The following is a 24,541-nucleotide window of genomic DNA, read 5'->3' on the forward strand; positions in this document are numbered from 1 at the left end:
CGCGAGTAAAAACAACAACGGAGAGAAGCCAAAGAAGAGCAGATATTCTAGAATGCTGCGAGGGAAGCGGCTGCTATGACGGAAGAAGTGTCGGACGGCGGAGGTGCCGAGTAGGTGGACGTCGCGGACGACGGAAGCAGGACCGTGGCGTTGTCGGCGGCGCCGTCGTTGGCAGGCGCGACGGGCGCCGCAGTCTTCACCGGGTTGCCTTGCCCAGCGCGCAGGGCGGCCAAATCGAGCCATGGCGTCGGGGAAAGGAGCAGGTAGCCGTCGATCGCCTCTCGGAAGCGCATCTTGTACTGCTTGGGCGTGATGACGGTGGGTCCTCCTGCCTTGGACGCTCCGCCTGCACAAGGCACCGTCAGAACTCTGCTTCCAGCGAGAGGCAGAAACGAGCGCACCGAGGAATGTCGTCTCCTTGACCCAGCTCTCGATGCGCTTGTCCCAAGTGTACGTCCGGATGTAGTCTGTGGGCGACATGTCAGCGCTCCAATCGACCGCCCTCAAGACGAGCTCCCCTACCGACGATACCAACGACGAGTTCCGACTTGACCGCATCCACGCCCACGACGAGCGAGTAGTCCATGACGTCTGCTAGAGATCTGTCAGTGCGTTCGCATCGAGCGACCTCAGGTTGCAACGCACTTAAGTCCGAGAGGAACTGGCTGTCGTTCCAGACGGCCTGCCTGATGAGCTGCTTCGATTCCTCCCGCACGTAGAAAGGGTTCTTGAGCGAGACTGCGAGAGCGACGGTTCAGCCTGTGGCGCGTGCAGAAAGACTTGAGCGATACTGACGCTCGAGGAGGTTTTCGTCGAGCAAGACCGGGTTGTTCTCGTCAACGCGGCGGTTGCGAGTCGAGCCCTTCAAGTCGAAGATCTGCTTGAGCTGGCGGGCGTAAAAAAGGTTCTGCAGGCGTAGATGTCAGCGAGTCCTACCAGCACGTCGCACGTCCACCGCCGGCCCTCACCTCCATGACGAGAAAGTCGACGTTGCGATACTGCTTGCCGAGGCTGACGCGGTAGATGCCAAAGACCTTGGCGAGCAAAGTCGGTCTCTAGCGTAGGAAGAAGAAGTCAGCACAGAAGGCTGTCGAAGTGCGAGCGGATGGGCTCACGCCCTGAAACAGCGCGTCGGCCATGTACTGGAAGTAGGCGGGTGCGAAACGGGCGAAGACCTCCATCTCGGGCTTGGACAGTTGCTTGACGATGAAGCGGTCGTCTGCGAACAACAACCGTCAGAAGTTGCCTGAAGGACACGCTCGGCAGTCGAGCTCACCGAGAGTCTTGAGGAAGTCGACCTTGGACTTGCCGCCAGCCGCATCCCATTTGAGGCAGCGTGAAAGCGACTCGACGAACTGCGTGTCGCAGCCGCACTGCCGGCGCAAAGCCTCGAATTGCTCAACCCAGAAGACGGTGCACCGAGCAGAGATGTCCCCGAGTTCGAGATCTGTCTCGCGGAATCAGCGCGCAGCCATCGACGACCGAAAGAAGAAACGCACCGCCAAGCTTGAACGACCGTTGCGTGGAGGCTCGCAGCATCTCCTCCACAGCCTTCGAAACGTCCGGTTCCTCGAGCGAAACGATCGAGAACTTCTCGCTCGCGGCGTCATTCCCCGCGCGGAGCCCGTCGCGAATGTGAGGCAGCTCGGGATGCTCGAATGCCTGGTAGTACTTGCGGGAGCTGTACGACGGGACATGTCAGAACCGCTCCATCAATAAGGCGTTGCGACGCACCTCAAGGCATGGGCGATGATGGATGTCGGCTCGTCTTCGCGAACCAGGATGGGGTTGTCGGCGTAAACATGCTCGGTTGGAAGCCTGCAGGCTCTCAAGTCAGTCTCGCTCATAACGACTAAGAGAGGCAGGGCACGCACGTCGGGTAAGCAAGCGGTGAGAAGTCGCCGTTGCGGTAATTCCACAAGCTCGAGAGCGCGTTGAACAGCGATCGACGTTCGGTACCGCTCGATTCGCCTTCAGACATGCGAGGGAAGGTGAAGGAGTCGGCGCCCGTAGGCGAGTGCGGGATGGAGGGGTAGTCGGAATCCGAGCGCTCGCCCGAAGCGTGATCGCTGGAGGACGGCTGAAGGAGCAGGACATCAGAGCGGGCGGCGCTGTTCGAGCGCGCGAGAGCGTCTGCCATCGACGATGTGGCAAGTGTCGGCTGTTGAGGGCGCGGGACCGCCTCCGGCTCGGGAGCAGCTGGACCGTCCACTGCACCTCCAGGCATGTCCTCGGGCTCGGGCGCGTCGTGCTCGTCATCGAACTCGTCGTCGGCTCCGTCGGACTCCTCCGCACTTCGAGCGTCGCTCTGGGCCCCCTCCTCGTCGCTCGAGTCCTCCTTGATCGCGTCGCGAATGTTGTCGAAGATCCTGACGGTTGGCTGCGACGTGATGATGGGCCGAGCTCGTTTTCTCGTGACTGCGCTGCGCTCAGATTGTTCCGCCGCCTTTTCGAAGCGGCGACGCATGGAGCTGACAAAGCGGCCTGTTCCAGTCGAGACGACTCGGCGCGTGGCGATCTTATTCGTCGAGCTCGCCGTTGGGCGGTCTAAGCCAAGCTCGTTGCGCGACCTTGACGACGTGCGGTGGTCGGCGACGCTCGATTCGGATGCAAGAGGAGCTGCCCGGCGGCCGCTTCTGCCTTTGATGGTCGAGCGAGAGGACGACGACGGCTTCAAGGCGGGACGCTGCGGCGCACTATCTCCAGCCGGTGGCGAGCCTGCAGGCTTGCGAGCCGTTACGGGACTCGAAGGGCGAGAGGCAGTTCTGGAGGCAGGCGTCCTTGAAGCGGCACGCGACGAGGGTCGGGTGGAGATTGGCGACGTAGAAGCGGTCCCAGGCGCGCTGGCGCCGTGATCCGTCTCTGCCTTGAGCGGCTTGCGGGCGGGGATGCGGGAGGGTCGGGCGGCAGCGGCAGACAGGGAGCGATCCATGAGGTGAGAGACGCCGACATTCCGAGCATCTGTGGGGTGACGCGTGAGCTCGTCGTACGGAGCTCGAAGGAAGCGAGACTCACAGCTCGTGTCGGTGTCGGACGGCACCTTGTTCGGTCGCGGTCGGATCTTCGCGGAAGACGGCGGCTTGTCGGTCTGAATGCGACGGAAACCTGGACGAGCCGGGGACGACTGCTTCGCCTTGAACGTGCTGTTGCGCGAGAGCGAACCTGCAGCGCCGTCAAAGACGTTGACGAGGCTCGCGATGTTTGGTTCCTGTCGACGTCGCCGGGGTGCGGATTGCTCTGACTCGCTCTCCGCCGCGCTCGTGTCGTCCGTGTGCTGGACTCGTTGGCGGATGAAGAGGGAAGTATTGCGGGTTAGAGTAGCCGTCGGTTCGTCGGCATGGACGGTCGAATCGCTGTCAAGATCGCTGCCGGACAGGGATGCACGGCGGAGCGTCGTCGGCGTGGCGGAGTCGGACACTGAAAGCGGCGCCGTGATTGTCGCCCTGGAGGCAGAGAGCGAATCTGCTGGTCGCGGCGGGGACGGCGGCTCAATCTGAATCTCGGCGTCGCGGACAGATGCCGCAGCGGCGTTTTCTGCCTCCTCGGCAGCCTCGTCGCCTGGTTCTACAGCGGCAGCGGAAGGCTCGACGCCGTCTGCCGACTCGTCGACCTCGAGCGCGGGAGGCAAAGACGACGAGGCGGATCGCTGGGTCGCAGGGCCGATGCCGGCCTCGGGGAAGAAGCGCTTGAGCTGAGCCGTCGACGCCTTGCGCAGGTCGGGCAGTTCCATCGGCATGACGCGCTTGACCAGAGCTGCCCAGTCGGCATCGAAGGCATGGCTCTTCTCCTGCAACAGGCGGCGCACCGAAGTCATCTCGCTCCCATTCGAATCCTCCGTATTGTCGTAGACGGCGAGGAGCAGCCGCTTGATCGCCTGCCTGTCCCCCTCGCAGCGCGACGCGAAGGATGCAAGGACTGTCTTGGACTCCTCGACGAGCTCGGGCGGGACGCCCTCGTACTTGAAAGCGGCGATGCGAGCCTGAGCGGAGTCGAAGAACGAGTCGGTCCGCAGAAGGATCTGGTTGTACTCCAAGTTGCGGAGCTCGAGGCGGCGTTCCGGTCGGACCTTGATCTGGCGGGGCGGCGTTGCGATGTTGCGCAGGTCGATTCGAGCCATCGCGAATGCGACGCGGACGTCGCCGAAGTGCCAGTAGCGGACATGGTCGAGCTGCCCGTCGTGACCGCACGCTTCGTTCGCGCAGGCGAGTTGGTCGGACGGATAGAAGGACAGCTCGAGGAACTTGCCGAAGCTCAGGCGCGTCGTCTCGATGGAGGCACGCACGAGTCGGGCGGTGCACGCGCAGCCGTCGCGGCGACAGATAGCGCTCATGCCGACTGCACCCCGCAAGACCTCGTTGTCCGAGTTTTCCCATCGCACTTTGAGGACGAGCGAGTCGTGGACGAAAATGCGGGCATGGCTGCTCAGGGGCTCGTGGCAAGACGGCGACGGGCACGGTTCTTGCGCGCGAAGGGAGGCGTCGGCGTCTCGCAGGTACTGACCGATGGTCGTGTCGTTCTCGCGGTAGAAGTCGATCATGCGGATCTGCGGCGGCCTGCAAAGTCGATCAGGTTCGCCGTCTTTCCCGACGTGGACGAGCGATTCGAGGACGTAGATGTGCTGGAAGTTGAGAGGGTCGAGCCTGCAGGGATGCGCGTGACGGTAGTCTTCCCATTTGACGAGGTGCTGAGCATGCTCCTCTTCGGCGTCCCGGAAGTCGGTCTCTTTGGCGAGGTCGGCTGGTCGGCGAGGAGTTGAGACGAGGGTAGAATCGAGAGCAGGCGCTACGAGCGCAGCATCGGATGGGTGGACGATACTTGCAGGCTTCGCCGAAGGTGCGACGTCGACAATCGAGGAGCCGCTCGACGCAGTCTCTCCTGACGCCGGGGCAGCGTCGGGAGTCGTACTGGTCGAAAGGCGCGACGCCGTCTCTTCCTCCAGGATCCGGCGCGTCTCCTCCGCCTCGCGCTGCTCGCGCAACTCCCGCAAGACGCGCTCTTCCTCCGCCACTCGCTGAAGCGGGTACGGCGGAGGATACTGAACCAGCGCCGAACTCGATAACGCTGTCGACTCGTAAGGCCTGATGGTCTCGGCGATGCGGTCCGCCATCGCCTCCTTCTCGCTCAGCGAGGACGACACCGTTGCTGCGTCCGCGTTCGCCGGTGAGCCTTCGCTCATCGTGACAGTCGACGGTCTTCGTTGATCGAGTAGCGGCGGAACGACCTCGATGCGCTCGTCGTGCAGAAGGTAGCCTTCGAGGTGGGCGTGATAGACGACGAGCGCGAGCATCTCGATTATCCGCTTGATCTTGCCGAGCACCTCCATGCTTGCGCCGCGCAGTACAATCGTGCAGGCCGCCTGTTGCTCGCCGCCTTCGAAGCGGAGGACGGTCTTCCGCTTGCCGGGGATATCGGGGTGGACAAAGGTCTGGACGCTGAACTTGCGACATCGGCCGAGTTTCGGGTCGAAGAGGGCGTTCGTCGAAGGGAGGATGTCGGCGCCGAACGAACGCGAGATGGCAGCAAGGACCTCCGGCTTGACGTGGCGAGCGACCGCGATGCCGCGATCCTTGAGGTACTCGAGCGCGATACTCGATACGTTACGCTCGCAGAGGACGATCTGGGGAAAGAAGCTGGTGACGCGGGTGATGACGTTGCGGAGGTGCTCGCGCTCTTGGTCGATGACCTTGTCGAGCGAGAAGTATTGAGCGTCGCCGCGCTGGTACTCGAGGCCGAACGAGAGGAGCATGATCTTCGGATTCGACAGCTGCCGAGGCATCCTCTTCTGCATGACGTTCTTCGTGATGACGATGCCATTGACGAACTCGCTGTCTCGAGGGCGGCCGCCGGGGATCCGCTTGATGCGGATGTGGTCGTGTACATCGAACGTCCCGGTATCGACGCTGTCGAGAATGGCGAGCCGGTCGGCGACGGAGAAGAGGAGCCTCTCGAGTTCGACCACCCATGCACTCGGATCCGGGATGTTCTCGCGCTCGAGCGACTGGCGGATCATGAGGCGGATGTGGCTTAGGGCGGCTTGCGAGAGCGGGATATCGACGGCTTCGACAGCACGGAAGGCGTCGGCGTGGTAGATGTCCGGGTTCACAGGCGCGTGGGCGTCGGCAAGGAATTCGGGCAGGTAGTCTAGGAGGTGCGTTGAGAAGCGCGAAGTCGAGCGGCCGAGATTAGGCAGGAAGGAAGATTGGCGTGCTGGAGCTGCTGATGTACCATCGCCGCTGCGCTGGGCCAAGAGGTGCGATCCGTCGACGTCGGATGCTGCGGCAGCCGCCATAACGGAGAACGAGCCCTCCTCGCCGAAATCCAGCCCGAGCCCCGCTGACTCCGGGACGACTCCTTTCTCCCCGTGATCGCCATCGCCGTGGCTCTTCAATCTTCGTCGGCCAGCCTCGTCTTCTGCCTCATCCCCCGCCTCGTCCGCCGTGGGGTGGTCCTCCTCGCCGAGCTCGCGCCTGAACGGCGCTGTGGCCACGGAGAGCGTCGGGCTTTGCAGCCCAGGCTCGATGCCTGAATCGAGCGGCGTATCGCCGTTCACGCTGCGCTGCGCCTGCTGGAGCTGTTCGAGCTGGGCACGATGCATCGAGCTTTTCGGGCTGTGTTGCCGACTTTCGGCGGGACTCGCATCGCCCGCTTCTTCGAACACCGGCGTCGCTGGGCGATCCGAGCCGGCTTCAGAGATGCGGTCGACGGCGAGGTCGACGCGGTGGATCGAGGCGGAGAGGCGACTCTGGCGTTGGCGCAGGCTGGATGGGCGGTACACCTTCGAAACCGTCGCGATGGTTGAAGGGGTCTGAGGGGTTTCGAATGCCGAAATTCGAGGCGGAGAGGCGGGGCGTGCTTTGGGCGGAGGAAGGCGTGAGACGGAGGCAGCATCTTCCCAAGTCGTGGTCGGCGTAATTCGGAGAGCCTCCTTGTTACGACGTTGGGCCATGCAGTGATCGCAGATGCGCACGTTGCGTTCCCTGCCGTACGTTGGCAGCCAGTTTGACGAGCTGCGCGAGAAGGTTAGCAACCACGCTCTCGCCCAGTCACCAAGGGAGATCAGCGCACCAGGCGCCGCAGAACACGTTCCCGCACATGCGGCCTATCAATAGGAGTGATGTGAGCACCGGTCCCGGTGACGAGAGCTGAGATACGCACAGTGATGCCGCCGACGGAGCGCATTGAAGGGTCGATTACAAGCTTCGCACTCGCGCACAGCTTTGTCGGCGATCCAAACCTTCTTGTCCAGAGTCTGAGAAGCAGGAGACGATTAGCCCATGCAGTCACCGCTAACGGCTGTCTGGACGGCGAGCAAGGAGGTAGACGCACCTGCTCCTGCATCTTCCTGATCGCCTCAACTGCTGAAGGACTGCCTTTCGCCGCTCCCGTACCGACGGACCAAACGCTCAACGCATCTTCGTCCTTCGCCTTGACGCTCTTGGCGAGCTGGCCAAGGCCGGCAAGATTGGACGACAACCTCCTCGCACGCTGGCCGAGTGAGGGCCGTCCGCCTGACGCCCCGAGGTCGAAGTCGCTGGCGTTTGGCGAGTCTGGCGTAGGAGTGTAGCGATAGTCGCTGCCGCTGTTTCGCCCAGGCGGGACGGAAACGTTTGGCTCGGCATTCTGCATGTTGACGCTGACGGAAGGAGCAGGCGGCAATGCGCCTGACAGGCGAACAGGGCGTACAGATCGTCGACTTTGAGAGGGTGAGGGCGCGACTCCGGAAGAAGAGGAAGGGAAAGGAATTGGGTCGCGCTGGTCCCGTTGGCGAGTCGGCGAGCGTGACGAGCTGTCGGCAGCGGTCCCTCCAGTCTTCCCGCTGCTGCTCCTTCCCTGAGACTTGCTGCGTGTTCTCGAGGCCGCCCGTTGCGCGACCACCGCGCTGTCGTCGCCATCGAGAGTGTCGCGAGGTGAAGAGCCGGAAAGTTGCTGCTGAAGCGAGACCGCCACGCCTCGCAGGTGCGAGCTGGCGACTGTCGGACGTGGTGGAGAGCTCGCCGCCTCCCTGCCTGCCCCATCGGCCGAGGTTGAACCATCCTCGCCGTCTCCTCCAGTCCCGACAAACAAGCGCTTCAACCGGCCTAGCGCGCCCAGGCCGCCTGTTCCGCCCGTCGAGTCGGCTCCTGTTGCTGAACCATCTCCCTGGCCAGACACGCGCGACCCGAAGCGACGTAGGGCTTGATGCGTCGGTTCATCGGTGCGAGGTGGGGAGAAGGGGAAGGATTCGTACGACGGCGTAGGTTGCTCGGCTTCGTCGGTCATCGCGTGCGCATGCAAGCCATCTAGCAAAGCAGCAGAAAGAAGAGCGCCCGTGGAAGCGAGCGAGAGAAGTCGAGGACGGCGAGAGCTGAGCGCGGAAGCGAAGCTGGCACGACTTCGAGTAACGCTGATAGCACTTCTCGCGTTACCCATACGTTGATGAATGCTGAGATTGCGGGTACAACAAGATGCGCGACGGCAGAGAAAAATGCGGCGGAGTGGGCAGGCGGAGAGAGACAAGGGTCTGGCTGCACCTAGTCGTCCATCTCCCGGGAATGGACCGCGATACCTCTGCCCTCCAGGTCGTAGACGATCTCGTCGGGAAGCTGACCGGTCACTCTGCGGGAGAGGGAGGTGAGGAAAGAAACCTGTTAGTGATCATTGACGGCCTCGTCAACGGAAGGGAGGCGCACCGGACGGCGTAGACCCCTGGAACGTGCTTGTCTGCAAAGCGAGAACGCAACAACGGAAGGAGAGTCAGCCCAGTCCCGAATTCGCCAAGGGGACATGGTCGAGAGAAGCGGAAAATCGAGCCTACCGTTTCTTTGCCATTTCGCCTGTAGCTCAACACATCTCGTCAGCATCAAGCACTCCTGAACGAGCGAGGAGCTGGAACGATACTCACAACCCAGCTCTCCTCAGGATTGATCGCCGCGATGACGCCGTCAAACTGGCCTGTTGTGCAGCTCAGAACGCGATCCGCATCGCCCTTCATCTGCAGGAATCGAAGCCATTCCATATCAGCCTCGAGCAAGGGTGAGGGGTCGAGAATCGGGTGAGGACAGCGACACACCTCCAGCTTGTCCTCGCAGTTCGGGCAACCTTGCTTGCGGAACTCGGCAGGCGTCGCGAGGAAAGAGCACATGAGGCACGCGCGCAGCTTCTTCGTGCTCGACATCGCGATGAACTGGGGATAGAGAGTGTGTCAGGACAGGGCGGTGGCAGAAGAGTCACCACAGCGGCGCGCGACCGAAGGAGGCCAGCTGGACGCATTCGAAAGCTCACCTTCCGTTACTCGAAGGTCGGTTGGAGCGTTCCCAGCGGATGAAGGCGCGAGGGGAACGGGAAGCGATGAGGATGTCGAGGTGTCGAGAGCGGGGGGTGACGGCTACGAGGCGGTCTGAGGACGCCGGGGTGGGTTCTCTGTCCCGGCAGGAGCTGCTGGATGGTCCTCAAAGGGCGTTCCAGCGGTGACAGGTGACTGAATGCTGATCAAGACGCGCTCCTCTCCCTCCCTCTGTTTTGGCGACGAACGAACTGCCAACCTCGCTCGTGCAGGCTTTGCTGGACTCTGCGCTGCACTCGTACGATTTCTACGCCGCTACACACCCTTACGCCCCGCGCGCCCTGCGCTCTCGCGCGGCCACTGGGCTCGCATGACCCGCTCGACTAGGCGCGGGCAAGGCAGCGCCTCTCCTCCGCCGGCAGCGTCGACGAGCACAGCACCACCGCCAGCTACTCGTAGGTCGACGCGGGCGTCGTCCGCCAACCCGCCCGAGGCGTCTGGTTCGAGTGCAGGCGGGACCGGAACCAAGTCGAGGGGATCGACTCCCGCGCGCGAGTTGAGGAGAGGGAGGAGTCGCGGTCCAAGTGTGCCTCCTGCAGACCTCGAGGCGGTCGCAGAGGTGCCGCGCGGACGAAGAAGCAGGAGAGGGTCGACGAACGGACTCGAGGGGAAAGGGAAAGAGAAGGCTGTGGACGAAGCAGAAGAGGGCGACGAGACGGCACAGGACGTTGACGAACAGCCGCTTGAATCGCTGCTCGAGGACGGAGCCGAGGCGGAACCAGCCGTCAAGCCGGAGCCCGTCGACGAGGCAATAGCAGCGGATCCGTCTGGCGACCCCGGCGCGGAGGCAATGGAGCAGGTCGCAGCAGTGTCACCTTCCGCCGAAGCCGCGTCCCACGTCGACGTCGATAAGACGACGGGAACCTCGAGACGGGACTCGACAGCGGCAGAGGATGCGGCGGGAGGGCCTCAGCTAGTCGAGGAGGGGTTGCCGGCGGCGGCGGTCTCACCAGCAGTCGAATCGACCTCTCAGCTCACGTCCAATGCGGTCGTCGACGATCCGATCGCACGCTCGCCGCCCGAGGTTGCGGATGCAGGCGCCAATTCGCAAGCTCTTCTCGCCTATACTTCAGCTTCGAAAGTCGTCTCCCCGCCTCCGATCGACTCCTCCAAACCGACTAGATCCGCCGATGCGCAAAACGGATCCACTGAGGCGGGAAAGGCAGGCGACGACGGTGCGAAAGAGAACTCGGCAGAGGCGGTTGTTGTGGGGGATGCCGAGAACGCAGGCGGTGTCCAGGTTGACGGCGAGGCGAGCGATCTCGGGAAAGAGACGATGAGCACAGCCGCTGAAGAAGCGGTCGGGCAGGCAGAAACAGCAGGCGATGCGGAGGCGTCGCCAGCCCTTCCTGTCGCGAACAAGTCAGCGGACCAGGCCGCAGACATGTCGACCTCCATCGAAGTTCCTCCCAGCAACGAAGCTCCAGCAACGACCGCCGAAGTCGAAACCATCGCCGCAGCCGACTCCGCTCCTGCCGCATCTTCCGCTCCGTCTCCCACTCCCGTCACGGCGCTCGCTCGCGCAACCGCCTCTGCCACAGTCTCCTCGTTTTCTCCTGCCGTCTCGCCTGCCGTCGCCGCAAGTGGTTCGACAACGCCGACAAGCCAGCCGAAGCGGACTCCGCCCGTCCCGGCTGGGGGCATCGCCATGCCGCCCGCGCTGCAGGCGATGACGCCGAAGGACGTGCGCAAACGCTTCAACACGCACAAGATCGCCTGCGTGCAGACTCTCAACGTCGAGCTTATCAAGTGCGTCCCTTCTTTTTTTTTGGGCCGCTCGCGAACGTCGGCTCACGCGATCCTTTCCTCAGGGTCGCCAACGAACTCGTCAAGGAGAAGCCGCTCAAGCAGGTCGAGTATATGCCGTGAGCTGCCTTCGGTCCCTCTCCGAATCACGCCGCCGACGTTGTCCTCGCTCGCAGGCTCATGCAGCGGCTCCAGTCGAATCTGGCATACTTGACGGCCATGTCCGAGATCAACCGGGGGAAGGACAGCGTGCGTTTGACTTCCTGGTACTCGCTCGTCTCGCGTTGAACGCCTTCATCCCTCACAGACTCGCTCATCTCCCCCTCCCCCTATTCTCGAAGCGCCTCCGACCCCCATCCTCGGCCCTCGTCTCGCCGCATCCTACGCGACTCTGAAGGGCTACTTCGTCGCCGCCGAAAAGTACGAGATGCAGTACAAGCGCGGACTGACGATTGTTCCGACTGCCGCGCCTGATGCGACCGGCATCAACTCAGCGGTCAAGGTCGGCGAGCCGAAGCCGCTCAGGTCGGCGGCGGTGAGCGCCACATCAATGCCTGCGCTTGCGTCGGGCGAAGTGAACGGGATTGTGGGAAAGCGGACGAGGGGAGATGAGCCGCCTGGCGGACCCGGAGACGGGACGGAGGGACCGGACGCAAAGAAGGGCAAGCTGGATCTGCCGACGGTGCCAGAAGAGGAGGTCGTGCCGGCGAATCCACCGCCTTCGAACGCTCTCGCACCCCCCGCCAAACTCGTCGCCAACGCGCCGTCAGCAGCGATCGGCTTTTCCACCATACCTACCGACAATGCTGCCCGCTTCAACGCCCCTCCCCCCGACGCAGCCTACGGCATGTCCGGTCCTCCTGCCGTCGCTGCTGCCTCATCCGCGTACAGCCCGGCGATTCCGCCTTCGAGCGTTGCCTCCCTGACAGCGACGCCCGCTCCACCAAATCGCCGGTCTGCAACGCCTTCGCAGCCGTTTGCGACACCACATTCGGCGCCGCCACGCCCAACTTCTGCGCAATCTGGGCAGATGTACGGTTCGGCGATGCCGCCGCACCTTCAGCAGCAGCAGGCTCAGCAGCTTCAGCAATCGCCAACGCCGTACGCCGCGCTCTCGCAGCAGCAGCAGCAGGCCGACATGCGTCAGCCGCAAACCCAAACACCCCAGCGTCCTCCTTCCGCCGCCGCCAATCTCCCTCGACCTGGTTCTGCTATGCAAGGCCAGCAATTCGCCCCTCAGCCGCCACCCGCTTTGGCGCCGCAGCAGCAGTTCCAGCCGCCTCCACCTCGCACGCCCGTCCAGCAGCCTCAGCAAGTCCCGCCAAGCGCGCCGCCCGCTCCGACAGGCGCAACCGGTGTCGGCGGAGACGACCGGCCGATTGCAGAGCAGTACAGCTCCGTCCAGGCGATCATCTCGGCGCCAACCTTTCGTCAGCTTCCGCCCGCACTGCAGCAGCAGATGCAGACTCAGGCTCAGAACCTGCTGTACCAGATGCAGGCGCAGGCTGTTGCGGCAGCGCGCGGCGGAGGGGTCAATCAGGCTCAGCAGCAGCGGATGACCACGCCGGCACCGACCGGACCAGCCACGGTCGCGAGCAGTCCTAGGAACCGCGTTCCCTCGTACTCGCAGAGTCCGCAAGTCGCACACGCCCAGGTACGGCAGGCGAGCGTCGGCGTTCCCGGCACACAGTACGCAGGATCGTACGCCGGAAGCATGGCGGGCAGCCCGCCCGTTATGCAGCAGCTGGCGCATCAGCAGCAGGTCCGCCCCACGTCGGCGACATCGGCGGGCGAAAGCTCGTCGGCTGCTTTCTTCCGCGAGCAGCTCGCCGCCCAGCAGCATGCCCTGCGCTCGAGCACGCCCGCCCAGTACGCCCCGTCGCCACAGCAGCAGCACATGTATGCAGCACCGTCACCGTCGCCTCACATGCAGCCAGCGCGACCGCCGAGCACGCCCGCCAACTACGCCGCTTTCGGTGCACATCAGCGCGTCGCTTCCGGTCAGTACCAACAACAGGCGAACCCGTACTATCAGCAAGCAGCCTCGCCGGCTCAGTACGTCGCAGCGTCTCCGGCTCAACAGCATGCTCCCTCGCCAGCCGGCTATCCCGTTCCTCAACCTCAGCAGCCGTACCAGCAGGCGGGCACAACTGCCCCGCGATCGTTCTCGAATGGTTCGGCAGCCGCAGCACCTTCTCCTCGTGCGCCCAGCCGAGGTCCCGGAACGCCCGGACCCGGCCAGCAGCAACGGCCTCCGCAACAGTATCAATACGTCCCGATGCCTACGCAGCAGCAATACGCGCAGCAGAACTTTGTGCGCATGCCGCTCTCCCTCGTATCGCGGTCGAGCTGACGTCTTCCGTCCGCGCAGACCCAGCAGCAGCAGCCATCCAATTTCCCTCCCCAGGCGACTCCCGCCGGCAGCTTTGCCTCGTCCGCCGTCCCCTCTGCGACTTCATCGATGCCTCCGCCCCCTGCACCGACTGCGACAGCCCAACAACAGCAACTTTCTTCGCAACCTCCGGCCTCCACCTCGACTGCCCTTTCCAGCATACCCGTCTCTACCGCCCCCGGTTCGACTCCCTTCCTTACCGGCACGTCCGCCTCGACTACACTCGCAACAGGCGCTCCATCGACGAACGCATTCGCCACGGGCTCGAGCTGGAACTCGGTCAACCTCGGCACGCCCTCCGTCGGTGTTGGCTTGCCCGGCTCGGATCCTTGGGGCAATCCGCTCGACTCGCTCGGCACGTCGTCGACGACTGGCATCACCGGCAACTCGAGCACCGATATCTCGATGGCGGCGGATGACGATTGGGAGAGTTTCCTCAACCTTTGAGCCGCCTTCGCCTTCGGAAGTTTCTCGCAGCCATCTTAGCCCGATCCCCCACTCTTACTTCTTGTCGATACCACTTCTACTTCCGCGCTTAATGCCTTGCTCGTCCAGTCTGCCGTAGTCCTTCGCCCTTTCCTGTTGTCTTGCCTTCCTCTCCGCGTCATGTAGACCGCGTTTCTCCCTCGCTCAGGCTCCGAGAGAAGGCGAGAGTATGTTCTTTTGCAGGTCAAGTCGAGGCTACACAGTTCGAAGAAGATGTATCAACATGGAAGCGAGGAACCCAGAAGAAGCGAAACTAGTCCTTCCTGCCGAAGCCTGGCGACGCCGGCGTCAACGGGCTCATCAGCTCGATTTCCTCCTCTGCGTCGTCTTCGCCGCGAGCCTGGCGAGCGCGAGAGTAGGTCAAGGTGGGCGAGCTGGGGTCGAGCGAGAAGACTGGCGAGAGAGGCGTGAAGGGGAGGGACGAGGTGGTCGAGGTAGGCGTTGCCGAGCCATCGCTCGTCGAGATGTCACCACCTGGCGAGCCGGCGAAACTCCTCACAAGGGACGTGAGCTCGTGAAGCTCGTGTGCGAGAGGTTCGGGCGTCGGCGTCGTCGGGAATCGCTCGCCTGCCACGGCATAGTCGGGCGAGGTGTTCGCCGTGTCGTATGACGAGGTCTCACGAAGGGACTGCTGGTCGGCAAAGGAAGCGGACGGCATCGTGACTGGGACGGCGACTCGAGCACTGACTTTGGGGCTGCCCCGACTACGAGTCGAACGAGGGCTGCCTCCGCTGAGCCTGGACGGAAGGTGAAAGATGGAGGAGCCGATGGGCGAGAAGTCGCTGATGGTCGGCAGTTCAAAGCGGCTTGACGGCGGAGGAGTCGAAGGGACAGGTGGAAGAGGGAGAGGCAGCGAGACGCTCCTGATGTGGCCGGACGACGAACCGCCGGCACCTCCTTCAATTTCCGATGCCTGAAGGTAGCGAGCAGCGCTCGAGCCGGATCCGTACGAAGGGGGCCGCGAGTAACTTCCCGAGCTGCGAGCCGGGGCAGAAGTGCGACGGATACGCCCCGAGGCGAGCGAGTTCTGGCGGTAAAGCGTGGTTGGCCTGCTTGCGGACGGAAGCTGTTTCCACCAGGCGTTGCGACTACCCTTCGAGGTGCGCGAGCGACGCTTCATCCTTGCGCTTGAAGGCATCTCACCCTTCTCAACCTCGTCGCCGGTCTGCGAAGGGCGAGCAGGAGCGACGAAAGGGGGCAGAGTATTGGCGAGGGAGACGTTGAAGTCGCTCGAGCTGTCGACGAGTCCACGACAAGCGAAGGAGAGGTCGGAAGACTCGGACGGGCGGTTGGACGGGACGGGCGAGGGCGAGCGACGAGGCGTCGTAATCCTACGTAGGGACGCGAAAGCGGGCGATGAGAAGAGCGTGTTGGACGAGGCGCTGACTGTCGACGAGCGAGTTGGGAGGAGGCTGAAGCTGGGCGAGCGGCGCTGCGGAGTTGCGTTGCTGGCCGGCGAAGTGGAGAACGCGCTGTTAGAGCGGAGCGAGAGTATCGACGGGCGTTTCTGGCGCGAGAGGCGGCGAGGGAGGCGCGACGCCTTGGGCGTAATCGAGGGCGACGAGGTCCTGGTCGAGGTGGGCGTCGGACTCGCGACTTGCTGCGGGGTCGACGGGTCGTTCGCCCCTTCGCTCGCCACGCGCCTCGGCAGCATGAGCGGCGAGATCATCGCGTCCGTCCTCCTCCTCGGCGCAAGAACAGGCGACGAAGGGACCGACGCGCGTCCTCCTCCGAACGCCGCGAAAGTCGAGAGCGCCAGCGACGAGCTCGGCGAGGGAGGAGGCATGCTCGAGGTGTCTCCATCGGTCGTGTCGAGGTGCTCGCGGAAGACGCTGCCGCTGCTGGATTGCGAGGCGCTCCTTGCGCGGTAGGCGTACGCAATGGACGAAGCAGCCGAGGGCGAGTGCTTGTGGCGCGAGTCGAAGTCCTCGATGTGCGGCGGAGGAGGCGTGAGCATGCGTTTCATCTCGTCGTCGTCGACTCTGCGCGTGGGCGAAGCGAGTGCGGCGTCCCCTCCGTCTGGCTCCTGGATCGCTTCGAGGAGAGCCTTCTTCAGCCTCAGAGGCGTGACTGCTCCACTTCCTTCGTCGGTACTCGGCTCGCCGTCCGTCGAAGCGCGGGACATCGACACGCTCGACGAAGCGAGAGAAAGAGGCAGCGGCGGAGCCGAGCGGACGAACGGGTCGTCCTCTTCCTCGTTCGGCTCGACGTCCCACCACAATCCTTGTCCAGCCGCATCAGACGCCTTCGTCTCCATCGAAGGACGCCCGCCCGTTCCAGCAGCGAAAGAGCGCAAGATCGACCCCACCGAACCGCTACGCCTCCTCCCCGTCGCGCGCGAGATGGACGAAGCAGGCGTGTTCGTCCCTTTCTCCCTCTCGGCATCGAGCGCGAGAGGCGGACCGAGCGAGAGCGTCGGGACGGAGGAGACGGACGCGCCGCGTCCGCGACGCAGTTTGCGAGGGGACGGAGGGGCGGAAGTCTTCCCAGCCGTTGGCGACGGAGGGACCGAGGGAGACTTGTCTTCCGACGAGCGAGGGAGGCGCCAGCGCGAGAGAGTCGGCGAGGTCGATCCTGCGCGCGAGAGGGGCGGAGAACGCTCGTCGTTCGGCGTGACGGGCGTGAGGAGCGGGGTGAACGGACGACTTGGGGGTTCGCCGGTGAGGAGCGTGGGCAGGGAGCGGTGAGGGCGGTGCCGCGAGAGGGGGGAGCCGGTTGGAGTCGTAAGGAGCGGGAGGGACACGAGAGGCGGAAGAGAGGGCGAGAGTCGACCAGCCTGCCTGACCGGGAGCGACGGGACGACGACGAGGTCTTCCTCCTTCGGCTCGACCTCCATCTCAGGCTGCGCATGCGCAATGCTGGGCTGGAACGTCCCTCCTTCGTCCTCTGCGTCCATCTCCAGCAACAAGAACGACGACCCGACCGATCCCTGACCCGGCGTACCACCCGCGCCCCTCTTCTCCATACTCTTCCTCTCGCGAGTTTGCTGAACTTGTGCGCGGGAAGAGGGGAGACGTTCGTAGCGCGGCGAAGGGGGAGTGGTGGGAAGGTCGGGGAGAGGGCGGAGCGAGGGCGTGGGAGTCGGAGGGAGAGAGTGAGGGTGGTGGTATAGGGCCGTGTCGAGGTGCGTTGAGGTCGGTGGAAGGTCGGTCGGGCGAGTTCGGGCGGAGAGAGCTATGTCAAGCGAAGACAGCGTGAGTCAGGGTTTCGCGGAGGAAAGCGAAGCGAGACGTACCCGCAACGACTTCAACCATCCCCGTCCACCTCACCCACGCCATCGCCGACATGACCAAGTTTCCGACGGGCGAAGTCGCCGAACCGAAGAGGCGAAGCTGCGGGGCTGTCTTGTTGGTGGTGGACGAGCGCAGTGGGAGGGCGGCGGACAGGATGTCGAGTGCGACGGCGAGGAGTTGGAGGGCAAGGAAGGAGACCTGTGAATCCATCGACGGTCAGCGAAACAGTCTCGATCAGCGAGGAGCCAAAGTCGGACGCACTGCGAGCGAGCGGACGGTCTTGAGCGAAGCCAGCGCATCTCGTCCAGCTTCGACGTCCGTCGGCGCCGAGACATCTCCCCATCCCTGGCTCGGCAATCTCGCCTGTACACACGCACGAAACGATCTGCGTCAGCCCTCGCGCGACTTGAAGGAAAGCGAGCGGAACGCACTTCTTCCCCTCTCTCTCGCTTCTCTCCCTCTTTCCACCTCATCAAGCCCCAGAGGACGACCGTCCCCTCAAAGAGGGCATGTAACGCCCCGCGAGCGACCGCCAGAGTCTTGAGGTTCGAGTAAGGGAGGGAGGGGAGGCAGAGGAGTGCGACGTGGAGGGTTGTGGCTGCGTTTCCAGACACGTTAGCGGTGACGGTTATGAGGAAAAGGAGAGTGAGAGAGGACGCGAACGTACAGGAGAGGAAAAGCGTGAGGAGGAGGGCGAGGAGCAAGAGCGAGAGGAAGGAACGAGGTGGGCGTCCACGAGTCAGAGAAGACGAGTCGGGCGGGCGGGAGACCTCGGTGAGCGTGTGGGCGAGCGAGAGAATCGACAGATCCCCTGTGCGAAACGACAGACCGTCAGTCAGGGATGTTTGTCGCGAGGGGGTCGGAATCGCTCGATTGAGCGAAAGGTGCGTCGAGGCCCCGCTCTGCTCGCCGTGCAGGCGCATACACCCGCCCGACATCCTCGAGAAACAGAACTCACTCAGGATCAATGCGACGCAAGCGAGCGTCCCACCGAGGAGTGTCCAAGTCCGCTCGCGGTCTTTGTTGACGAGCGCGACGAATGCGAATGAGGCTGCGACGGCGAGAGCAAGGGTCGAGGCGAGTACGAGGGCTGTAACGAGTGTGAAGGGGGCGAAGGAGCGACGGAGGCGTAGGAGCGCGAGGGGAAAGAGCGTGAGGAGGAGGACTGAGGAGGTTGCTGAGAGAACGAGGGACGTGGGAGGGGAAGAAGCGGTCGACATGGCGAGTGTCGCCTTTGTTCAGGCTGCTCGCGCGTCGGTGAACGAGTGTGGGTGGGTTGGTCGGCGGTGAGGAGGGAGAGGGAAAGCAAGGATTGCACGTTAGAAGGCGAGCGAGCCAAACAACGGGTCCAGTGCGGCGGCCCACCCTGGATTCGAGGGTGCGTCTCCTTTCATAGCCTCGTCAGCAGAGGCGGCCGGTGCGCGGGAGTTGCGGGTGCAGCGGCGAAACGAGGGCAGCGAAGGCGAGCAGTCTGCACGCTGAGCTGTACGAACCAGTATGCGCGAGTTCGCCCGCAAGAAACCCTCGTCGTCGTCGCTGTGCTGCACCGCGGCCCCATCCGCGGCGGGTCATCACTGCACTCCTGATCGAGAGGAGGCCAAAGTCGGGTTCGCTAGCGTCGTGGGAGGGAAAGCTTGTTGGTCGGCGGTGCGGTGTCGTCGTTTGTGCGGGTAAGCGGTTCAGTAGCGAACAGCACGGGCCCGTACGAGTCGTAGTGAGCCAGTAAGATGACGAGTGACGAGGAGGAGCAGGAGGCGAGCGGAGACCGCGCGAACAAGCGGGGCCGACTTTGAGTAGGGTAACACGACCGTGCGAGTTCAGTGGTGCAGTCAGTGAAGCCTCGGAAGGAGGAGAAAGGCGAGGACGAGGTTCAAGGTGATGAGGGAGCGTTGCTCTCGTCGCGTCGCGCTCGCCTCGTCACCTTGTCCTCGTCGTCGCTCTCTCTCTCTCGCTCTCTCTCTGCTTCTTTACTCTCTTTCTTACTCTTCTTACAACGCTTAGGACTGCTACAACGCACCGACACTCACCCACGATGCCCCTCCTCGCACAGCAGCTCAAACCGCGCACCCCGACCCGCATCATCCCTCAGGACCCCTCCACCTCGCTCAGCACCTCTGCACCAGCTGCAGCACCCACCGAGCCCATTCCTTCACGCACACCGACCAAGCGCACCCGCCCTCGCTCACCCTCGCCCTCGCTGTCACCCGACCAACGCACCCGCTCTCCATCACCTCCCCCTCGCGCACCGACTCGCCGCATGTCTACCCCCTCGACACCCTCCAAGCCCAACCGCACTCCCTCGAAACGCACTCCCACAGTCGAGCCAGAAGAAACGCGCCGCTCGACGCGATCAACGGGCAAGGCGGACCATTTCCAGCCGCTTCAAGGCGCGCCCGTCACGCCTCGCTCGAACGGGAAGAGGGCGCGTCAGCCGGCTGTGAAAAAGCAGGTTGTGCGCAAGTTGGTGGACAGTAGCAGCGAGAGCGAGGAGGATGAGGTCGTCGTCACACCGCGCGCGAAGAGGGGGAGGGCGGCTTCGACCAAGACGGCAGCGAAGAAGCCGACTCGTGCGCCGCCGAAGAAGCGCGTCAAAGTCGAGGACGAGGAGGACGAGCCTGCGCCCGAGCCGGAGAAGACGCGCGGGACAGCGCGCAAGACTCAGCGCCCTCCTTCTCCCGACCCGAACTCCTCATCCGACGACGAGGAAGACGCAGCCTCCACCACCACCGCCGCCGAGATCGAGTCCATGCTCGTCTCGTCCCCACCGCCGCGCAAGCGCGCCACTCGCACAGTCGACCTCGACCTCCCTCCTTCGCCCGCAAAGACGCCTACAAAGCTTGTTCGGCAGACATCGTCGTACGCGCCCAAGGTCCCTTCGCCGCTCAAGCCGCGTCCGAGGCGCGAGGCGAGCGAGTTTGACGTCGACGTCGATGCGGCCGCCGAGGACAACGTCTTCACTTCTCCCTCACGCGCGTCCTCCCCCTCCTCCTCAACTCCCCGCAAATCTACCACCTCCACACCCCTTACGACTCCCACCTCCCGGCGCTCCTCCAGCCTCACTCCCTCCCGCTCCTCCTCTCGAATCCGCCATCTCCCTCCTTCGTTGAAAGAGATCGCGAACGCTCCTGCGAGTTTGAGGAATCGGTTGGTTGGGTTCCATATGGAGGATGAGGGGTATGGGGTTGATGTTCGTCAGGAGGAGGAGCAGGAGGAGAGTGGCAGTGAGGAGGAGGACGAGGAGGAGAGGAAGAGGAAGAGGAGGGAGAAGGGGAAGGAGAGGATGGTTGAGGAGGCGGATGGGGAGGATCTTGAGATGCGTGATGAGGAGGACGAGGAGATGGAGGTGGAGGAGATGGAGATCTCGCAGCCGGCTTTCGCGCCTTCGCGACTCGCGACTTCCGCCTCCGCCTCCACCGCTCTCAGCTCGACTTCCCACCCTCTCATCCCAACCGTCCCAAACGCAGCTTACCTCTCCTCCCCACTCCGTACCCAAATCCTCACCCTCCTCTCGACCCTCTCCGGCTCTCGCCTTCCCTTCCCCTTCCCCTCGCCCAACGCATCCTCCATCCTTTCGCTCCCCTACCTCGAAGGCGGCTACGACGAATGGGAGCGACCGCTCCGCGCGTCGTTGGAGGAATGTGTGTTGAAGGGGATGGGGAACGCGGTGATGCTGCTTGGTCCGAGGGGGGTGGGGAAGACGATGGTGCGCCCTTCTCCCTTGTTTTCCTCGCTCCCAACGTATCGAAACTGACGCGACTAGCACTCGACTCGCAGCTAATCAACCGCACCCTCGCCCTCCTCTCTTCCACCCACGGCTCCGACGCGTTCGTCACGGTCCGCCTGTCGGGACTTGTGCATACGACGGATAGGCTGGCGATGAGGAGTATTGCGGTTCAGTTGAGGGACCAGGGGTTCGGAGGAATGGATGTGGAGGGTGAGATGGAGGGTGATTACGTGCGTTTCCACTCTCTGCTGCTCTCGCCGCTGGAAGAAGAGGAAGAGAAACTGACGAGGATGGTGCCGCGTAGTCGAGCAACTCGGCAACGATGTCCACCCTCCTCCGCCTCCTCGAACCCTCCTCCTCCACCACGTCCTCCTCCACCAACACGACCACGCAAAGCAAGCCCCTCATCCTGATCGTCGACGAATTCGACCTCTTCGCCCAACACCCACGGCAGAGCTTCCTGTATTGCTTGCTGGATATCGTCCAGGGGAATCGGCGGAGGGGCGGAGTAGCGGTTGTGGGCGTCTCATCGCGTGTTGTGCGTCACCGTCTTTCACAGTCCGTCACCTGCGAAGGCGTCAGCAGCAGTGGCTGACTTGACTGGTGGACCTTGAACGCACAGGACTGCCTCTCGCTCCTCGAGAAACGCGTCCGCTCGCGCTGCCAATCGCACGTCCTCCAACTCATTCCTCCTTCGTCCTTCTCCGCCTTTATGGACCTCGCCAAGCGGCTCCTTCGTGCGGATGAGCGCGTTTGGGAGGAGAAGACGGGCGAGGAGGGGAGGGAGTGGGCGGGGAAGTGGAATGAGGAGGTCGAGGTGAGTTCGCTGCTTCGAACGCTTTCGGCTCTTCCTCTGTCGCAAGGATGTGGCTGATGCACGGGAATTTCGAACCACAGCGCTTCTTGAAGAAGGAGAAGGTCGTCGACTACTTCACCCGCATGTGGCAGATCCACGGCAACGTCCCAACCGAGCTGCGCTCCTCCCTCGTGCGTTCGCTCCCCCTCTCCGTTTGAGCTACAACTGACGGTCCCGGTCTCTAGTCCGATCTCTTGTACCGCCTCGACTACCTCGGACGCTTGAACGGCTTGGCCGACTCGAACGGGGTCCCCCAACTTGGCGTCGAGATGCTCAAGCCGCAGCCGAAGGGCGAGGAGAAGTCTCGCGACGCGGTGCTTAAGCGTGAGTCGCCCACTCTTCGTTCTGCCGAGCTCCAAGCTGACGAGCGCCCTCGCAGACCTCTCGATCCCGGAACTCACGGTCCTCATCGCGTGCAAGCACCTCTCGACCTCGACGGTGGACCGCCACTCTGGTTTCAACTTTGAGCAAGTCTACGACGCGTACCTCTCGCACGCTCGCCGCGTCTCAGCCTCGACCGCCTCGGCACTCTCGATGTCGACCAAGCCGCTCTCGAAGCCTGCGATGCGCGTCGCGTTCGACTCGCTCAGGGAACACGAGCTCCTCTTGCCGCGCACGTCGTCTGGCAGCGCGGGCTCGTCCAGCGGAGGAGGAGGAGCGGCACCGACGTCGGGATCAGGGATGCCCGTCTCGGTCCCCTCGCTCGCCTACAAGTCGCCCACCGCGCGCGACCCGTGGAAGATGTACAGGTTGACGGCCTGGGCGAAGGACGTTGATCGTGAGGTTGAGGCGAGGGGAGGAGAGTGCCCGTTGGCGCTGAGGCGGTGGTGCAAGAACTGGTTGGATTAAGCTCCTGTTGTTGCATTAACTATACGCGCATCTTATTCTCACTCCATACCAGTCGAGAGAGTCGCGGTAGAGGAGGAAGCGAGATTGGGAAGGTCGTCGTTCGCATCGCAAGCTACTCGTCCTCCTCGCCATACAACCCACGCACACCGTACAATACCTCGTCCTGCTGGTCCTCCCACTCCCTCTCTGCCGCAGCCCAGCGCTCCTCAGCCTCCTTGAGCGAGCCGTCCTCGTCCTCGACCTCGAACAACGCGCGCAGCGAGTACAAGACTTCCTCGCGGCGCTCCTGGAGGTACTCCTCTTCCCTCTCCCGCAAAGCCTCGACTTCGATCGCTTGAAGCAGCCGGCCCTCGATCTTGACGCCGACCTTCTGCCCGACGGCGACGAGCTCCTTCGCGTCCGCCAGCGTAAAGTCGTTCGTCCAAGTCGGGAGATGCCACCATTCCGAGATCTTGAAAGTCCCGGCGCGGACTTCAGGCTTGTGTGGCATCTCAGAGGGGATTGGGCTCGCGCGAGCGTCGAACGCATCGACCTTCACGCGTTCGAGCGCGGGTGAAACCCCTCCGCCTCTGGCTGCGACGTAGGCTATGAGCTTGGCAGCGACGAGCTCGCAGTCTTCGCCAAGCTCGAGTGCGCGCAGGTTGTGAAGATGGGCGGCGAGGATGGGGAAGAGCTCGCAGGATCGCGACAAGGTGTCGCGGCCGAGAGCGAGGTGCTGGAGGTTTGCGAAGCGCGCGAGATCGGCGTCGATGGGGGAGAAAGAGTCGTCTCCGTCGATATCGAACCAGTCGACGAAGTAGACTTGCAGTTCCGTCAAGTGCTCGGTCGGACACGCTTGCAGGAATGAGCCGAGGTCGACCAGGTCCTCGAGCTCGAGGCGGAGTCGCTCAAGGTTCGGGAGATGCGAGATGAAGTTGCGGGCGGCGGGAGAATTGAGCGAAGGGCCGGCGTCAAGGTGGAGAGACGTAATGTACCGCAGAGGACGAGCCTTGACTGGCTTGGCGATGTCGACCTCGTCTTCCCAATCCGACTCGATATGCAGTTCGAGGCGATGCAAAGAGCGGAAGCGGTTGAGGCGGGACAAACGCGACATGTTGAAGAGGTCGTCGAATTCGCTGTCGAGCTCGACAAGTCGGAGAGTCGTCAGGTGAGGGAGAAAAACGCCTCCGCGCTTCGACGGCAGCAAGACACGGAGGAGCCCGGATCCACTGAGAGTCATCTCGGTGCAATTGCGCACGAGAGACAGGATCTCGCGCATCGCGACTGTCCTGCCAGAGTCGTCGTCTTGCGGGCACTCGACATACTCGAGCTGCTGGGTGCACTTAAGCGTCCGCACCATGAGACCGAGGGCCTTGTCGTCCTTTGTCGAGTTGGCGAGACGGAGCGCGTTCTTGGGCTTCGGAGGAGACAGAAGATGGTGAAAGCGGTCGATGGCACGTCCCGGCGCGAGATTGACCGTGCGGAACAGATTTCGCCGAGTGAAGGGCAAAAAGGCGCGGCAGATGTGGCGCTTGCCGGCCTTATCGAGGGCGAGGAAGGAGAAGATGTGTTCGTGAAGTTCGGGAGGGAGGGAGAGGATGTTCGTGGTCGCGGCGGGTTGTGTCATCGCGGGCGGCTCGGCAGTGTTGTCAAGGACCGTCTCGCACTGCATACAAGGGAGGAAAGCCGCAAAGAGGGTCCACGGCGACACCGAGCGAGAAGTGGGGCGGAAGAGGAGGTGGTCGAAGTCAGCGAGCAGGGTCAGCGGGGCGTCGCGTGAGTGATTTGGGAGCGTGTCTACACACCTTCTGAACAGCATTGCCAGCCACACGAACCATTCTGAGCGAGTCGAGTGAAGAGGAGGAGTCCACTCTCCCGCGAGCTGATGAGGACAGGTTGCGCTCCCACCCTTCGCGCACGTCGCAAGGAGGTGCTAGAGCTTGTCTCTGCTAGG

The 24,541-nt window shown here is 63.5% G+C and overlaps 6 protein-coding genes across 6 annotated transcripts; 2 read left to right on the forward strand and 4 right to left on the reverse strand.

The window, feature by feature from the left end:
- Positions 1–47: 47 nt before the first annotated feature.
- On the reverse strand, positions 48–8,259 carry RHTO_03528 (1-phosphatidylinositol-3-phosphate 5-kinase; the record flags this gene model as incomplete). The annotated part of the gene is made up of 15 exons (XM_016417198.1): positions 48–346; positions 402–467; positions 523–591; positions 646–738; positions 796–907; positions 969–1,055; positions 1,116–1,219; positions 1,277–1,447; positions 1,500–1,681; positions 1,735–1,818; positions 1,875–2,961; positions 3,016–7,007; positions 7,066–7,099; positions 7,156–7,249; positions 7,327–8,259. 15 exons carry the CDS (start codon positions 8,257–8,259, stop codon positions 48–50), a joined length of 7,407 nt encoding a protein of 2,468 aa, XP_016271411.1.
- Positions 8,260–8,510: 251 nt separating this feature from the next.
- Positions 8,511–9,154, reverse strand: RHTO_03529 (transcription elongation factor SPT4; the record flags this gene model as incomplete). Its single annotated transcript, XM_016417199.1, has 5 exons — positions 8,511–8,595; positions 8,670–8,700; positions 8,795–8,813; positions 8,882–8,971; positions 9,050–9,154. 5 exons carry the CDS (start codon positions 9,152–9,154, stop codon positions 8,511–8,513), a joined length of 330 nt encoding a protein of 109 aa, XP_016271412.1.
- A 478-nt stretch (positions 9,155–9,632) lies between these two features.
- On the forward strand, positions 9,633–13,907 carry RHTO_03530 (uncharacterized protein; the record flags this gene model as incomplete). Its single annotated transcript, XM_016417200.1, has 5 exons — positions 9,633–11,071; positions 11,134–11,187; positions 11,245–11,317; positions 11,376–13,382; positions 13,440–13,907. 5 exons carry the CDS (start codon positions 9,633–9,635, stop codon positions 13,905–13,907), a joined length of 4,041 nt encoding a protein of 1,346 aa, XP_016271413.1.
- A 292-nt stretch (positions 13,908–14,199) lies between these two features.
- RHTO_03531 (uncharacterized protein) lies at positions 14,200–18,399 on the reverse strand (the record flags this gene model as incomplete). The annotated part of the gene is made up of 6 exons (XM_016417201.1): positions 14,200–17,120; positions 17,182–17,377; positions 17,441–17,542; positions 17,611–17,777; positions 17,847–17,990; positions 18,138–18,399. The coding sequence occupies 6 exons, from the start codon at positions 18,397–18,399 to the stop codon at positions 14,200–14,202; spliced, it is 3,792 nt and encodes a 1,263-aa protein (XP_016271414.1).
- Positions 18,400–19,211: 812 nt separating this feature from the next.
- RHTO_03532 (origin recognition complex subunit 4) lies at positions 19,212–22,608 on the forward strand (the record flags this gene model as incomplete). Its single annotated transcript, XM_016417202.1, has 7 exons — positions 19,212–20,882; positions 20,954–21,133; positions 21,208–21,441; positions 21,526–21,720; positions 21,801–21,890; positions 21,945–22,083; positions 22,139–22,608. The coding sequence occupies 7 exons, from the start codon at positions 19,212–19,214 to the stop codon at positions 22,606–22,608; spliced, it is 2,979 nt and encodes a 992-aa protein (XP_016271415.1).
- Positions 22,609–22,720: 112 nt separating this feature from the next.
- On the reverse strand, positions 22,721–24,214 carry RHTO_03533 (uncharacterized protein; the record flags this gene model as incomplete). Its single annotated transcript, XM_016417203.1, has 1 exon — positions 22,721–24,214. One exon carries the CDS (start codon positions 24,212–24,214, stop codon positions 22,721–22,723), a length of 1,494 nt encoding a protein of 497 aa, XP_016271416.1.
- Between the last annotated feature and the right edge of the window lie 327 nt (positions 24,215–24,541).

The sequence above is a fragment of the Rhodotorula toruloides genome (genome assembly GCF_000320785.1).
Source record: "Rhodotorula toruloides NP11 unplaced genomic scaffold Scaffold21, whole genome shotgun sequence".
NCBI classification, from domain to species: Eukaryota; Fungi; Basidiomycota; class Microbotryomycetes; order Sporidiobolales; family Sporidiobolaceae; genus Rhodotorula; species Rhodotorula toruloides.